Genomic DNA, 18,555 nt, shown 5'->3' with positions numbered 1-18,555 from the left:
TATTGTCTTTGTTATGAATTCTCTTTCTATTTTCATAAAAAAAATAAAATAAAATCATAATAATAAAAATATAAAAATTTTGCATACAAACAGATAAAAACAAAAATTTTTTGAAATTTGACAATCACTCGTTATAAAGCATTTGTTATAAACGGTACTTTTTTTTAAATAATTTCTTAATAAAAGAAGTAAAAGAATAAAATCGAGAATTTCTTATTTCAAATTTTCGTTCAATAACTTTTTGAAATGTTTTTAATTAAATATTGAAAAATGTTCTGTGAAAATAAATAAATTAATAAAGTTGAAAAAAACTGTAAAAACTTTCTAAGTGAATAGCAATAAAATCGACAATTAAAATAAAAGTGTTTTGATTTTGGAACTATTCAAAAGCTTGTAGCATATTTTTTTTAATATTTTAAATTAATATTTATATTTAACATTAATTATTCTTATATTCGTTTTGTTTTAATTGATTTTGTGTATAATAAAGAGAAATGGGTGATCAATTTGTTATTTCATCAGAACTATTTAATGATATTCAGTTAGATTCAGAAAAGTGTAATAATGGAAGTAAGTGTAAATATTAACATTATTTTGGAAAATTTAAAGAAATATTTAATTAGTATTGAATTCGAAAATATTTTAATAATATATAAAAACATTTTGTTTCTTCGCATCTTATTTCATTATAATTTTAACTTTAAGCATAAAGCCCTACTATTGAAATGAATTATAAAGTTTATTATAGAACCTAACATGAATTTTGTTATATGAGATTTTTAATGTTGGTCTATATTCCTAAAATCTCATTTTTGAAAGCAACAAAATCGCAGTTACAAAAATTTTTTATCATTATTGTTAACTCAAGGTAGACTTTTCGCCCTTAATGCTTTTTTAATCGAAACAGAATACTGATGACGAGCACACCCTTCTCCTTGTTCTTTATACTTGAAAAAAAAAAAAAAATAGTTACTTAACATCAAAACAGCAACGTTTCTAAACATATTATTTACAATATAACAAAACTTTATTATTAATTTACTTTTTGGCGTTTAATCATAATTTACAATAATTTACTTTCTTTACTGCGCCAAAAATATAGATAAGATTAATTAGTGTTCAATTAAATATTAAAAAATTTTACAAGTTTTAGATCGTGTAAGTAATTTTTCAAATATTCTTAAAACTATATATTTTATTTGTTTCCTCGTCTCATTGTAGATTAAGAAATGTTGAGTTTGTCTTTTGATATTTTAAAACATAAAAGTACATGACATTTTTACTCATATATCCTTAGAACTTATCACTATTTTTTCTGCATACAAATTATAATTCTTACTATATTTACTTCGATTACCTTATTAATTTTTAATTTTTAACAAAAATCAATTAAATGAAGAAAAAAAAAATAAAATATAATTCCAAACATATTTTGTAACACAAATAAAAAATATTTTATATAGAAATTATTTGTTTCCGCTATTATCGATTGCAAATAAAATTTATATAAAATTAAATTTCTAAAATGTATAAACCGGATATCCTTCACTATAAATTAAAGTTTAATTAGCAAAAATATTTCGAAAATTAAAATTTTGAAAGATTTCAAAAACATTAAGTCTTTGTTTTCTATTATTTTTTATGAGATTCCAAAACAAAATAAATAATTGTTGTGTATTATAAACTTGTATACTTATTCAATTTCATAGAATTTTTATATAGAAAATTTTTAAACGTGACATAGAGAACGTCTGATATTTATTAAAATAAAAAATAATTTTTTATATCATGTTCTACGAAACACTATAATATGTATACTCAAATATAAAATAAATCGTTGAAAAATTAGGTGGACCAAATGCAAAATATGCAAATATTAAGTAAGAATTTTTTTCCCATTTAATCCGGCATAATGATATCATTACACATACTAACTACAATACCATAACGCTTGAAACAAAAATGTTTTAGAATACGCTTACAATACTACTACTAATTATTTTACAAAATATTTTAAGAAAATAATTTCATATTAAGCAATAATGCAAGAAGAAGACGTTCAATTGATTTAAATTCAATTGATTCTAAATTAGTATGGAAAATGTATTTTGTGCAAGCATGAGTTATTTTTGTTAGATAGTATAATGCTAATGCTTATAAATGAGGTTACAGCAAGCACTAAGGTTTCGGTCAACAAAAATATTAAATTCTCCAGTTTATTGAATTGTCTAGTATCACATTCCCGTATATTAGTCATAATATAATACAACACAACAAATATTTTAAGTTTGCCAAGAAAATTTATATAGAATATTTTTTTAGAATATATTCTTTTAAATATTCAAATATGTTTATAGATATATCATTTTTGCTATAAAAACAAAAAACAAATAGTAGATCTATTTTAATTTTTCTATTTTAATTTTATGAACAGATAACGCTATATTATGTTTAATACGAGTATTATTATCATGTTGTATTTTAATAATAATCTGCTTTAGAAAATAAAGTTTTCCTTCAGGTGGTTTCTATTTCATAAATTTATACACAAAATGTTTCAGTTCGTTTCATGAATGAGAAAATTAGAAAAATGCAAAAAAAAAAGAAAAGTTTGTTATTCAACAAATACATACAAACAAAGTAGAATAAAATAAAATTTGTTTATTGACTTGATATGTTTGGGTGTACGTTACGTGTACGCAAGGTAAATACAAATTTCTCGTCAATTTATATGTTTATTGATAGCATCCATTATAAGCCATGTTGTTTTTATACCCGTACGAACGTATGTTCGAAGGGTATACTAAATTTGCTTTACCGTTTGTAACGCTAAGAAATAACGGTGTTAGATATAGACTCAAGTGTATGTTTTTGATCAGCGTCAAATTCTGAGTTGATTTAGCTTTGTCTGTCCGTCCGTCCGTCCGTCCGAACGATAACTCAAAAACTAATTGAGCTAAGTTCGCCAAATTTTCACAAATGATTTATTGTAGTAAGTGCCAGAACGCTATTTAAATTGGACGTGATCGGGGTACCGGTTCGGGTAGCTGCCATACAACTTCAAAATTTATTTGGCTATATCTCAGAAACTATAAAAGTTGTGGTATTGAAATTTCACATAAACGAATATATTAATAGGGCCAATGTGTCTCATAAAAGTCGTTGAAATTACTTGGCTCCTTCTGGTACCTGCCATACAACTTCAAAAGTTATTTGACTATATTTCAGAAACTATTAAAGCTATGGCATTGAAATTTCACACAAACGAATATATTAATAGGGCCAATGTGTCTCATAAAAGTCGTTGAAATTACTTGGCTCCTTCTGGTACATGCCATACAACTTCAAAAGTTATTTGGCTATATCTCAGAAACTATAAAAGCTGTGATATTGAGATTTCACACAAGTGAATATATTAGTAGGGCCGATGTGCTTGATAAAATTCGCTAAAATTTCTTGGCTCTTTATAGTAGTTTGGCACAACCAGTATTTTGAAAAACACATAGTACTGAAATTTTGCATAAATTAATATGGTAATACAGCAACTTAAAGTCATAGTCTGCCCCATAGTTAGTTATGGCACATTAGTTATTCGCTCATAGGATAACAAATTCGTACGGGTATCACAGAGTTGACAAGGTCAACTCTACTTTTTTTCTCGTTTTATAACCAATTTAATATTGTCTTATAAAATCTTTTGTTAAATTTTTAATTTAGGTATATATTTATTGTATAGGTGCATATTATATTTAATATTTATTTTAATCATGGAAAACGCGGAACGTTAGCAATAAATTTACACAAAAGATTAAAATTCATTTCAAGTAATTTCATATTTTGCAGCTTAAAGCAATTAATTTCTTCTCTCTCACTCAAATATGAAACTTCAGAATTAATATACAAAATAGATTTTCTTGTTATTTTATCTAGTACAATTTATACAATTAAAATATATGGGACTAGATTGCGCAAATAATTTGTCGCCCCATTTACTATAATGATTTTCTATTTAGAATTCACAGATGGATTTCTAATTATTAAAGAAATGATTTTGAAAGTGCTAAAGCAACTTCAATAGTTTATGGTATTATGAAAAGTTGATTGTATACTGTTTTTCTTCTTGGGTTTTTTGTTCTTCACGCTTCACACGTAATTGACAAATATTCGTCGAAATCATGGTGGTTTGAAGTTTCTGAATTGTTTTCTTTGAAATACGCGATTCCTTGCATTATATCTAGGAATGATTGCGGTGAAATTTTTAAAAACAATTAAATCGTACCGAAAGTTCAAAAAGGTTCAAAAAAATTTTTTTTTTCAATGGTTGATAATTTTTCCGAAATATAATTCTTTTTTTACCGACCGTATTGTGTATACAATAGGTAGGTTATGTGATGGCAACAAATTTTGCATATCGAGTTTTCGGTGGGAACGTACTTCTCCATAGTAGGGAAGTGTAAATAAACTATTTTTAGCAACCTGTCGATCTGTCGGTCTGTCCGTCTGTCGGTCTGTCCGTCTGTCGGTCTGTGTGTGCACGCGTGTATCTCAAGTTCTACTGAACCGATTTTTATGAAATTTTATATGTAAGTTTATTTCAACCATGGCACGGATCGATCAACTTTTGGGATATATCAGGCCTCGGGAACTGCACTTTTTAGCGGGCCTGTTTTACTTTTTTGAACATTTTGAAGAAACTATTCAACCGATTTGCTTGAAATTTCATATACAAGCTTCGCTCGACTGGCCCCAAAACCTCCTAACTTTTGGAAGAAATCAGGCATCAGCAACTAGACGTTTACTACGGGCCAAATATACATTTTTGGGTATATAAAGAGAAATAATCAACCGATTTTATTGAAGTTTAATATATGAATTCCTCGTATTAAAACAATGAACATATAAATTTTTTGGAAACATCAGGGCTCGAAAACTGATTTGCGGGCTGATTTTACATTTTTCACCATTTTGAAGAAAATATTCAACCGATTTGCTTGAAATTTCATATATAAGCTTCGCTCGACCGGCCCCAAAATCTCCTAACTTTTGGAAGAAATCAGGCGTCAGCAACTAGACGTTTACTACGTACCAAATATACATTTTTGCGTATATAAAGAGAAATAATCAACCGGTTTCATTGAAATTTAATATATGAATTCCTCGTATTAAAACAATGAACATATAAATTTTTTGGAAAGATCAGGGCTCGAAAACTGATCTGCGGGCCGATTTTACATTTTTCACCATATCTACGGAACTAATTGATAGAATTTCTTGAAATTTGATATTTGAGTTCTGGTTGTTACCGAAGCCAACTGACGAGCATTTCAGGGAATTCGGGTGGCACAAAATGAAAATCTATTAAGAGCCAAATTTACATTTTTCTAGGTATGTTAACTATAAGCTTACTAATGTCCTAAAAATTGGAAAGAGGTAATTAACAGGCATTTTTATAATATTCTATTACACTTTCACTTAACTAGACAATGCACAATGCGGTCGGTTATGTGCTGACCACATCAGATTTTTTTTATTGGTATGAAAAGAAAACTTCCTTTTATTCGGAATAAAATACTTTTTTTTTTTTATTTTTCGCTAATATATTTCGTGCGCTACATACGCACTTTATCAAAGCTGATTTTTAAAAAAAAAGATTCAAAAAGGTTGCTTAAAATTAAACCATTCCATAATGGATAATCTAAAATGGTGTGATGGTCAACACATACATATATATATAATATAAATGAAAACTAATAATGATTAAGTCTCTTTAACTACGTCTATATCTACAATAAATTACTTCGTCTATATCTACAATCAATGCCTTAATAAATTTCCTAAACTGAGTCCAAGATGTCTCCTTTTCATACCTTTATTCTTTTACTTCTTTAAAAGAATAGTGTTCTTTATTTCTTTGCAGTATCTTCATTCAAGGCTCTTCAGTTTTGCTTTACTTCCAGATGATATTTCAGTTTTTCTTTACTTCCAGACTTGTTTCTGACGTAAATGTAAAATTGCTATAAAATTTTGAATAATGCTACCTGCTTTTAGAATTTTTATTTTAACGGACCTTCTATATCATATGCCTTTAGCGAACTGGCTTCGTCAGATTTAAAATTATATTTACAACATTGAGCTATTCCCTGTTGAATTAAAAAAATTAAAATAGTAAAAATAAAACAGCTAATATGCCAATTTTCTTTTTTGGTGACAACGGCCCTTAAATAATTTTAAATAATACTATAACTACATGTATTTATGTAAATACTAAAAATTACAGTACCAATACAATAAATGGCGAGCAAGAAAAATTTAAAATATTTATTAGAAATTATTTTAAAAATGATCTTAAATAATTCTGTTGCCCGAAAACTTTATTTATTTTAATTAAAATTTAAAATAGCCGTACATACAGTAGCTTACAAGTAAGGAAAAAAACAAACAAACAAAGAAAATCACAATTGTTTTTTTTTTATATTATTAAAGTTTACTTATGTAGGTGGTAAGTACTTTAATAATACAGATGCGCCATTTATTTTTGGCATCATTCTTACAAATTTAAATATGGTTGACTAAATTACCATGTAACCTAAAAAGTTGCCAAAAATATAAAAAAAATTCATATAAGTTCATAATAAAACTCACGACTTTGATATTTTCTGCTATGATCCCTACATAAAAATTATTTTATAATGTTGTAATTAAAATTGGGCTGTAAAACTTAAAATTTTGTCTAATTTAATTAAATTAATTATATAGAATTTTAAAATTATTTATAGCAAACTTGTGTATACCCAATTACAAAACTAATTAAATTTTCAAATCTAAGATCGTACATTAGAAAAAATTAGATTGTAATTTATAATCAAATTTTATTATCGTAATATAAATTGGGTAAAACAATGCAGAAAATTTTCTTATTTATTCTTAATAAAAAAAATGTAATCAAGTAATTTTTTTTTTTTGAAAAATATTTTAATTTTATTATTTTTGATTACTACACAAATAAAATCTGTTTATTTTCGTTTGTCCTTTTTTCTTTATTTAATTTGTCGTGAACTAATTAAATTCGCATATTTTCTTGTTTTTTTTTTATTAAAAATTTTATATAATTTTTCATTTAGAAAATTCTTTTAATATTTTTTAAAGATTGTAATTTTTCAATTTAATTTTTAAATTTTCCTGTGCATAGTCTTCATCAAAGATCACCACATTCACAAATTGCAGTATTTTAATGTCAGAACGTACAAAAGCACCAACATAATATTTTTGTTTTCATAAAATTATAAGTTTTAATTTTCATTTAGTGTAGAGATTCATAGAAAAAAAATAAAATTTAAAATGGTTGTAATAAAACATAAAATTCATTGAAAAAAAAATTTTTTTCTCTTATTAATTTTATTATTTTGGCACTCAAATTAATGCAAACTGTCATACAAATGTAAAACAAAAACAAAGTTATATCCTATTTTACCAAAAAACAAAATAATATTAAAAAAAAAACAAGAATAGCAAGAAAAAATAAAAAAGATCGTTTGCCAAGTACCAAGCAAAAATGAATTTAGATAAGATCTCTGAACAATGAGAGGGCCATCAAATTGAAAATATTACCCTAATTAATTTTCAAGAAAAAAAATTTGTACATAACGTATATACTTATATAATATGTATTATAATAATTATTCGGACACGTGTGTTTGTGTGTGTTTGATCGTTTTTCAAAAAAATTCTTTAAATTTTTTATAAATTCTTTAATAATACTTTGTTAAATTGTTTTTTTTTTGCTAATATTTTATTTTCTGGGACAATGCAATTCTATATTTTTAATAATGAATCCGCTCCTTTTTAGCACTTTTCCAAAAAAATTTTGAAAAACAGTGCCTATTAGTTTCTTTCACTCCGTTAATCCGTCCGTACGTCGATCTTTACTAGAAACTTATTTCTGTAGAACAAAATTTTTACCTATCCTCTAGAAGTTATACCACCCTAAAGCCGTAAAAATGTTATTTTTTAACGATTTATTGCAGTAAAGCAATAAGCGTTTCTTAAATTTTTCAAACGGAGAAAAGCAGTGGCTTGCTTCTCTTATTGCGCCATACTATAGTCGAACTTTAAAAAAGCGGAATGGCCGTTCAGATTTACCGTTTTTTCCAAATTTTTGATGTCGTTTTTGTTCTAGACCCCAAGTTGTGAGAGCCTGAAATTTTGACAGCTTTTAGACACTAACAAATAGTTCATTTCGTTAGAAGAAAATTTTGAATTTTTGACGCCTTACATTTCCGAAATCCCAAGCTAACGCAAAAACCTAACGGTACATTCCAAGAGATTAAAAAATATAATTATTTTTCTTAACTCACGCAATTAACTTTTAAAATCAAGCATTCAGTTAACTCCTCTTTACATTAATTTTTGCTTTACTTCAAAGACTGCATAAATCGTTTAACCGAAATATATGCAATCCCAGAAATAATTTCGTATATGAATAAAAATAATTTTAATAGTGTGGTAGTTATACTTAGACTGTATTTAAAAGCAGTATTTTCACTTGTTTAACCGCAAAGTACTACAATGCAAACCTTTGGTTTGACCCAACGTTATTGTGATTGTATCTGATTTGATTTGATGCAAAAATACCACACCTCTCGTTATTATATGGTTATGATGACCAGACCATAGATTACCATGTATAAAGTCATGTAACAAATTAAATTTATTTTTTGATTTTTCGTTTTATGTTTTGCTTTTGTTTTACAATCTGCCACTAATTTTGTACTTCACTTCTTTTTTTTTATCTCAAAATAAAAGATCTCCTATAGATATTATAATATTATTTTTCACAAGGGAATATATTTAGCATTTTAAATAGCTAGCTTCCTATTTATGTTATAGTTATTTGCAACGTAGACCCAAGCACAATGCTCTTAACACATTCATTGATCACAAGGGTATTAATTCGAATGTTTAAGCATAGTGGTTGGCATACAATTATTTCTTTTACATTTTACATTGTGTACATTATTAGGATTATTATTCAATATTTGAAAAAAATTATTCGCTTTACAAAAAAGAGACACGTACACCTAATTATTATGACATTTTGTATAACATATTTTTAAATGTTCAACATAAAATTATTAATTGAATTATGTGATAGCAAGGAAAGTTTAATTATTTTTATCTTAAATAATAAAGAAATTTTAAAAATTAAAACTAATAAGAAAATTTTTACATGACAAATTAATTTATAAATTTTAAAAATTAAATATAATTTTTTTTTAATTTTACCAAATTATAAAATAATAAATTGTTTTTTAAGTACTTACATGTCTCAAGATTTTTATATGCACCAAAGCAACAACGAAACAAAAAAATGTAAATTTATACAAAATTTTTTATTTGAATAGGTAAATCAATTGTTACCTTACCGTGTTTTAGATGACCAATCTGAATTGTCCAATTTTTCTTAAGCTCATCAGATCCATGTGTAAGTGTTCATATACTGGAGGCGACTCGCTTAGAGTTAATATATCGTTCTCTAATATTATTAATTTATTATACCAGGTGATTCTGAAAGGTATACAACAATATAATTCATGGGTTAGAGGATCGAAAATGAATGAAACATTTGTTCCGGACTGGGTGCTAAAAGGTTTCCGAGTTCCATGGATTTTAACAAATTTTCACGAAATTTTTACTTATCCAAGTTGATTATAACTTCCGTTCTGAACAAAATGGGGACTTCAAACCAACCGTTTCTAAAAGGCCTAGTAAAGGGCTTAAAATAAACATGTTGATTGATTTTGTATTTTATGTACTTTCGGAATTCTAAGCATTCGAACTTTGAGGAAAATCAAATTTTTCCCTTGTTTTATTTTGTCAGTTTTTTCGAAACCTTGAAATTCTTTTTTATAGAATTTTTCCCAGTTGCTTAAACTTTAATTTAAGTTCACAAACATTTAAAAAAATTTTTATGTTACCCAAGATATAGTACAAAAACCACAAATATTGTGAGTCACAAATTCAATTAAAATCAAACCAGATATTATAAAACTAAAATAGATTCAACTTAAAATTTCTTTATCAAAAAATTTGGAAAAATATTAATTTTAAAAATTTACAAATTTCTGAAAACAAACAGCAAATTCTCATGAAATTCAATTAGTGTAGGACAAAATTTATGCTTTTCTTCTTTCAAATCTATTTCTATTCAATTGCATATATTAGAACACCTTTTTAGTTGCATCAATCGTATAACAATTTAGTTTTTGTAGAAATATGTTTGCAATTTAATAACCTCATTAAATTATTTATTAGTTATTTATTAGCTTCATAATGTTAATACCATATCATTTACAAACTCCATTTTGTGTAAAAAAATTTAATTTTCCTATTAAAAAAATTTTTTTTCAACTAAAATAAATGTCGAAATTTATATGGCATGTCTTTAAAAATTCGCTACATCTTCATCATTTTTATAACTTCAGATGCCAAATTGTGTCTAGATTCCGAAAATATTTTTTTCAAATTTTTAAATTGCACTCAATGTGAGAAAAATGCATTTAAAAATTTCAAACCATATAGGTACCATTTCTTACAAAAACTGGCAAAATAAAAAACCTTTCAATTTTTTTTACCAAGAAAAGTTTCGAAAAAAAATTTTTGATTACTAGATTTTTTTTTTAGTTTTTCCAAAATGAAAATTTTTAGTTTTTCTTTTTAAAAATTTCAAATTTTTTAAATTCAATTTTTTGTTTTTCAAATTAAAAGTTCGTATAAAATTTCGTTTCAATTTTGTTATTATTTGTTACATTTGAACAAAAACATTAAAATTCAGATTTTTTAGAAATAACGTGATGTTCATCCAAAACAACAGTCTTGTCATCCAAAATTAATGATAGTTGATAATTACAACGCTTATAATAAGTAAAAATAAAACATAGTGAAAAATAGGGGCTGTAAAATCTTTACATAGAAATGACATAACATTTTTTTTAATGTTTGAGGACTTAAATTAAAGCTTAAACAGCTTGGCAAAATTCTATAAAAAAATTTTCAAGGCTTTAAAAAATTTTTTGCGAAATTATCTAGTTAGAAAAAAATAAAACTTGATTTTTTCTAAAGTTCGAATGCGGTATTCCAAAGGCACATAAAATACAGAATCAAGAAGCATGTTTATTTTAAGCCCTTTAAACTTGGATAAGTAAAACTTTCGTGAAAGTTTTTTAAAATCCCTGGAACTCGGAAACCCTTGAGATTTGACACGCAGTCCGGAAGAAAAGTTTTACACATTTTCGATCCTCTAACCAACGGTATATGTTGTTGTATTCTTTCTGAATCACCCTGTATACTAGTATGTATTTTATGTCGTACACCTTAGTTACGGTACTGAGGTGTAGGACTCATACAAGTATTTTTCTGAAATAAGTTTCTTAAAATTTTTACAAAATCTTACCGTCATCAGTCAGAAATTCATTATTAGTTATTATTTAATATAAATTATTTTGCATTTATTTATAGGAATTTTGTCAAAATTCAGATATCAACTTCCTAAGGACAAAGAAAGCTTTCTTGCGATAAAAAGAAAAAGACTTTATGAGGATAAAGAAAACATCAATGAGAACGAAGACCGGAATAATGAAAACAAAACACATAATGTTATAGAAATTGGTAAGTTAAATTTATAATTTACTTACTTTATAATAAAATAATTGTTAATACATTGCAGAATAACTTCATCTCTATTTATTTTACGTTTAGATATTTAACGAAAAAATGTTTTATTTAAAAACTTGTTTAAAAAATCAAGCATTTAAATTTAAATGAGTTAAAAAACTATCTGATGTAGTCAGCGCATATAACCGACCGCAATATTACATATTGTCTAGCAATACAGAAGAAGATTATGATAGATGATTATAAAAATACTTGTTAAGCATTTCTTTTTAATTTTTAGAACACTAGTAAGCTTTTAGTCAACATATCTAGAAATATGTAAATTTGGCTTTTAGTGGAGTTTCGCTCTTTGTCACCGAAATATCTTGAAAAATACGACTGGTATTTTCGGTTAGAACCAGAATTGTAAATTTCAAGAAATTTCAATAATTAGTTCCGCAGGCCTTTCCAAAAAATTTACACGTCCACTATTCTAACATCCCGAATTTAAATATTATATTTCTAAAAAAATTGGTTGACTTTCTCTTTATATGCGAAAAATGTAAAGTCCACCAGCAAAAAGGTTCATTTACCGAAACCTGATACATACCAAAAGTTGATCAATTCGTCAGACAGCCAAAATAGACACACATGTAAAATAATATCAAAATCAGTTATGCCGAACGCGTGCACACACATGCAGAAAGACAGACAGACATCTCCCTAAAAAAAGTTTATTTACACTTCCCTACCATGAGGAAGTGTGCGGTCATAGAAAACTCTATGTCCGAAATTTGTTGTGATAATTCAACCTTCATTGATGTAAAATATAATACGATTAGTAAAAATGTGCAAACCCAAAATTTAATCAAAATATGCCAAAAGGAGATATGATTAAGTTTAACTGAATCTTATTATAATTATGCCATTTTTAAAATTCTAAAATTCTTAAACTGTTATATTTTCAATTATTTCAATTATAGTTTGCCTTAAATATGCTCTGCATAGTCCCAACAGTTTTTAGATACGTTAAATGCCTAAAAACTGTTGGTAGTAGACAATTTATATAGAATAGCGATAAATAAAAATCATTTTGATTTTTTCTTTTTTGTTATTTCAGAGTATTCACGTGAATCAACATTAGATTTAGTTGGCTTACAAATATGGCGTGGTGCATTATTATTAGCTGATTATTTATTTCATCATAGAAATGAATTGTGTGATAAACAAGTTCTTGAATTAGGTGCTGGAGTTGGTTTAACAAGTATTGCAGCTGCAATGTATGCTATGCGTGTAATTTGTACAGATGTTAATCTTGGCGGAATTTTAAAATTAATTCAAGACAATGTTAACAGAAATCGAAAAATAACTAAAAATGCTGTTAAAGTACTTGAATTAAATTTTGAAAAAAAAGTTCATTGTTCTGAAGTTGAAGTATACATTAGACGAACTGATATTTTTTTAGCTGCCGATGGTAAGTTTCATTTTAATGCAAAAATTTTATTTTATAACCAAAAATTCCATGAAAATTAAACTCATACTCGAAATTATAAATTTCATTATAATTTTTTCATTTCAGTTATTTATTTTGATAATTTGACTGACGCTTTTGTAGCGACACTAGACAGAGTTTTAGCGAGAAGTAAAAAGCCAGGTGCTGTTGCATATGTTGCATTAGAAAAACGTTCAGCATTTAGTACAGATACTGATGCTATACCACCTAGTTTTCAATACTTTTTGGATAAAAGCAGTAAAATGAAATGGAATATTGAAAATATAAAATTAGATTTCCCACAGTATTTCGAATATGACAGAAATAAAAAATTAGTTTTATTGAAAATCACAAGAATACAAGATAAACTAAAAGAAGAACAAACAGATTTGCAAAATTAAATATTAAAACACATTTTATTTGTTTCATTTCTTTTACAAGGTTCGCTTTTTGTTTGTGTTATTAGGAATGGATTTTACCGGGCTTATTTTAATATCTTAACAATAGCAGTACATACAAAAAATCAAAACGAGAACTGTAAAACAAAACAAAACGAAAACGAGAACTGTACGAAATTGCTAAACCTGCCTGTCATTCACTGTTATCCTCATACACTTATAACGATTTAACTACCTTGTCTGTTATGAATCATAATGAAATTCATAAAGTAATCCAAAAATTCATATTGATTCTAAAAATATAAAAATTTAACATAAATTTTTATTTGCTTAAATTTTTTGTAATAAAATTTTATAATATTATTTTAAAGGATTACGTTTATAGATCCACTGAAAATGAAAAAGGCAAAAGCGTTAAGGTACCCTCTTTTTACCCAAAATCAGTAAGAGACAACAAGCAACGTAAGTAAGAGACAACAAGCACACAAATTCTTTATGTCGTTATTATTATTCTTGAAATTTGGAGGTCTTCTGTAGAAGGACGATTTATTCCAGTCAATTTTATTATCTTCTGTTGTAATTCGCAGCTTTTGCTATTATTGTTTTTAAATTTTAGAATTTTTTCAAAGAATTAATTTAATTCATTTGTCAGAAATTTTCGTCAGGAATCAAAGAAAATTTAAAAATATTACCCTACCCAACCTGTTATTTTTTTTTAAATTAATAACATTTCCCTAGAATAGCATATCTCTCATTACTTCAATATTTACTTTTCCTTCTATATTTTCTTTCCTTTCTTTTTAGCACTTTTCCAAAAATTTTTTGAAAAAAAGTGCTTATTAGTTTCACTCTGTCCGTCCGTCCATCCGTGGACACTTTTTTTGTTTACAAAACTTCTACACCCTTGAAGATAGAAAGCTGAAATTTAATACGTACATAGATCTTTACTAGAAACTTATTTCCGTAGAACAAAGTTTTTACCTATCTCCCCCCCTCTAGAAGTTATACCCCCCAAAACTCTAAAAATGGTCTTTTTTAAATATTTGTTGAAATGAAACCATAAGCATTTTTAAAATTTGGCAAACGCAAAAAGGCAGCTACTTGCTTTCCCTAGCGCGGTATACTATAGTTAAACTTTTGGAAAAACAAAATCGCCGTCCAAATTTACCGTTATCTAAAGTCCTTTTTTCTAAAATTTTTGATGTCGTTTTTCTTTTAGACCCCAGCCTGCAGAAGCTTGAAATTTTAGAAGCTTTTAGACATTAACAAATAGTTCATTTCGTTAGAAGAAAATTTTTTTTCATCTCCACCCGCTCTCAAGTTATCGCCTCTTGAAATTTGTAAAATTTGAATTTTTGACACCTTATATTTCCAAAACCGCAAGCTTTTTCAAATTTCTATAAACGAAGAAGGCTAAAGGTAAATTCCATGACAATAAAAAATATAATTATTTTTCTTAACTCGCAAAATTAAATCTTAAAATCGAGCATCATGTTAACCCTACTTTATATTAATTTTTGCTTTATTTCAAAGACTGCATAAATCGTTCATCCTAAATATATGCAATTCTAGAAGTAGTTTTGTATATGAACGAAAATAATTTTAATAGTGTGATAGGTATGTGAGGTATAGACTGTATTTAAAAGCAGAATTTTCACTTGTTGAAGGGAATAGTGCTATAATACAAACCATTGGTTTGACCCAACTTTATTTATTACTTAATTTCTTTAAAGCTGTAGCTAATAATTTACTTAGAGAAATCAGGGCAGTAACTTATAATGTAAATTATAATTAAATTTTTAGTAAATTATAAGTGAATTTGAGATACAGTTTGGAAATAAGTTAGATTTTTTGTGTATTTTTAAATATTTAGTAAAAAAGAATTAGAATTTAACACTCAATTAGAGAAAAGAGAAAATAACATTTATAATCTAATTAATTCCTTTAAAGATGTCAAAAAGTCTTTCTCATTCAGTTCAATTTTAATTTAATTTTCGAAAATTTGTAGTTTAACCATTAAAAGTAGATATAAAATTTTTAAAATTGCTATGTTAATATCGAAAAACTTACTCAGTTGGAATCTCTATTGAAGTTGTTTTAGTATAAACTTGGAATGTCAGGTAAGTTTGCACAAATTTATACAAAAGCGCAAATACAAAGTAATGTATTAAAAATGTAGTACAAGTAAAGTAATGTGGTATAAGTATGATACGATTCCTATAAATATGCAATATTTAAGTATAACGCTAATAAAAGTTCTATATAATTTACGGTATAATTTTATTCCACATTTACGGTATAATTTTAAATCAAAAATTTACCAGGAAATATTAACAAGAAGATAAAATAAAAGATGTGCACCAACAAAAGAATAAATTTAAAAGTAAAAAAATATTAAAAGCGGGCAAAAACTACCAGAACTTTTAATAAGGATAAAACATAGGATTCTTCTTACATAAAGATAGGATTCTTGTTCCGTAAAGATAGGAAGATAGGATTCTTGTTCCGTAAAAAGCAATCGAAATGTAAAGAAAAAGTAAATGAGTGTGTGCATCAGAAGGATTAAAATTTATTACATTTTTGGAATACAACGTAATGCAATTTAACTTATACTATAATACTGATGAACAAAATTATTACATACGCTACATTATGTAAGTATATGTGTTTGGACAGTAATGCTATTTTTCTAAATCTATCATACTACCGTTTTACTTTCCCGATTGTAAATTCACTTTTTGAAGTTCCGCAGTACTATTACGTGGAACATCATCTTTAACATCTGCAATAAAAAACTCTTTATATTTTAGTTCTATCTTATTGTTCTAACCTCTAAATCTCTATGTTATTGCTCTCTTAAAAACTACTAGTTAAATAGGGTTTCCAAAAATGATTTTAAAACTTTCGAAATCCGATATCAAAACTGAAATAGTTACCGGAAAGCACTTGTAAATTTAAGTACTTTACATTGCAGAGTGTTCTTAAATGAATATGAACAAAATTATCACAACCATGGACTAAAAAATTATTACAGCTGCTAGTCTACTGCCTCAGCATAGAGAATATTTAGAAATGTCGAGAACATAATGCATAATACTAAAGTGATTTATAGTTTTAGTGAACGTATATACTTATGTACTTTGTTCAAAAGTACATGCATATTCTTGCAACATAATCTTATATTTGTATCTAGTTCAAACTTTTGTTTTTTAAGTAATAGAAGCTTGTTTTTGTTGTTTTTTGTAATTTTTTTCAAACTTTAATTCAACTGTATTAGTACAAAGCAAAAAGAGAATTCATATTTACAAGAATTTAATTTTGAGCACAAAAGGTTAATAAAGGACATTTCAAATGTATCCTTGAAAGGTTTAAAGTGGAAATTATATTTAGATTTTAAGTTATGAGATAAACACATACAAGAACATAAGAAATTTTTTGTTTTTTTTGTTGGTGTTTTAAGAGTTCAAAACAGTTTTCAACTATAAACAAGGAGATTAAATTTTGCATTTTGTAAGTTTAAACTGATAAAGTGAATGTTTTACTGAGTTCGAATGTTCTGTAACACATTCGTTTAACAAGATAATAATTCATAAAATTAAATATTTTGAAATAAATAGATGGCACTAAAAGTTTATTATTTTCTGAATAGCATAATTTTTAAAGTTTTACGTATAGTATTGAGTTTAAATTGCTAGCATTTTAAGAAATAAAAAATTGCTTTAAAAGAAGGGATTGTGTTGAAATTATTATGAAATTTTTATACGCAATTTTATTCTTGGTTCTTTTTTTTGTCATCGGATTTTAAATTGGTTTGTTTCACAAGTTTTTCATTTATATTTTAAGAACTTGAAGAAGGTTTTTTGGTTTTGACTCTTAATAATACAGAAAATGAATAATCCAGTGAGAATGAAATTCAAAAAACTAATTTAAACCGCTATGGAAACAACGTTTTCAGAGAACAACTTAAAAGTTTCGCCGATATATTTAAAAACTTATAAGAACTCTCAATAAATGGAATATTAATTTCGGTACTCTAATTGAATTTTGATATCGAATAAATCCCGTATTTTTAAAATACTTTTGTATTGTTTATTGTTGTACGTAAAAAGCTCAACACTGATGACTTGCTTATAGTCAACTTTGATGACTTGCTTATAGTTTAAGCAATACAACATAAAGATAAAACATAATTTTTAAGCATCATGTTGAACTGGCGGTTATTAAAGGACAGAAAATCTCAGTTGAGAATGAAATAGTAAAAGAGAAATTAGTATGAAAATAGTTAAACAAAAAGATCAAAACTGTAGAAAAACTAATGGCAAATACCGTAAATCATCAACCAATAAAAATAATATTTTCATTCTACATAATAAAATAAAGTCAAGAAGAAAACGCACGTCACATACTCCGAAATATTTAAAGGGAAAGGTTTAAATTTATATTATGCAGGGTGGTGATTTAAATAGTTACACAATAACGTATATCATTGGTTAGAGGGTCAATAACGGCTAACGGACTATATGCGAAATCTCAAGGGTTTTCGAGTTGCAGGAATTTTGACGAATTTTCACGAAATTTCTACTTATTTAAGTTTTTTGCTTATAACATCCGTTCCGAAAAAGATGAGGTCTTCAAACAAATAGCTTCTAAAAGACCTAGTAAAAGACCTAAAATATGTTACTTGATTTGTATTTTATGTGATTTTGGAATATCACAATTTCGTACGAAATTTCGCACATAGTCCGGAACAAATGTTTTAACCATTTCTGACCCTCTAAACAATTGTATATGTTGTTGTATATCTTTTAGAATCAACCTGTATTTATGTATTTCAATTTCAAAAATTTTAATTTTCATTTCTGATTTGTTAATAACCGTAATTTACGAAACTCGTAACAATAATTTTATTAATAAATTGACGATATTGTTTTTTTGGGAAATTTTCAACTATGATAGTTTATTTGCCGATGGCATAGATATCGTGCCAATGTAGGTCGAGATTATTTTTCAATTACG

At 26.3% G+C, this 18,555-nt stretch overlaps 1 protein-coding gene across 1 annotated transcript; it reads left to right on the top strand.

Annotated features, from left to right (window-relative positions):
• Positions 1 to 288: 288 nt before the first annotated feature.
• LOC129611150 (methyltransferase-like protein 22) lies at positions 289 to 13,555 on the top strand. Its single transcript, XM_055524122.1, has 4 exons — positions 289 to 570; positions 11,515 to 11,664; positions 12,770 to 13,123; positions 13,229 to 13,555. Exons 1-4 carry the CDS (start codon positions 495 to 497, stop codon positions 13,540 to 13,542), a joined length of 894 nt encoding a protein of 297 aa, XP_055380097.1. The 5' UTR covers positions 289 to 494; the 3' UTR covers positions 13,543 to 13,555.
• The last annotated feature ends 5,000 nt before the right edge of the window (positions 13,556 to 18,555 follow it).

The sequence above is a fragment of the Condylostylus longicornis genome, unplaced genomic scaffold (assembly GCF_029603195.1).
Source record: "Condylostylus longicornis isolate FDR11 unplaced genomic scaffold, ASM2960319v2 ptg000004l, whole genome shotgun sequence".
NCBI classification, from domain to species: Eukaryota; Metazoa; Arthropoda; class Insecta; order Diptera; family Dolichopodidae; genus Condylostylus; species Condylostylus longicornis.
The sequence above is the reverse complement of the archived record's forward strand: the minus strand, read 5'-3'. Positions and strand labels throughout refer to the sequence as shown.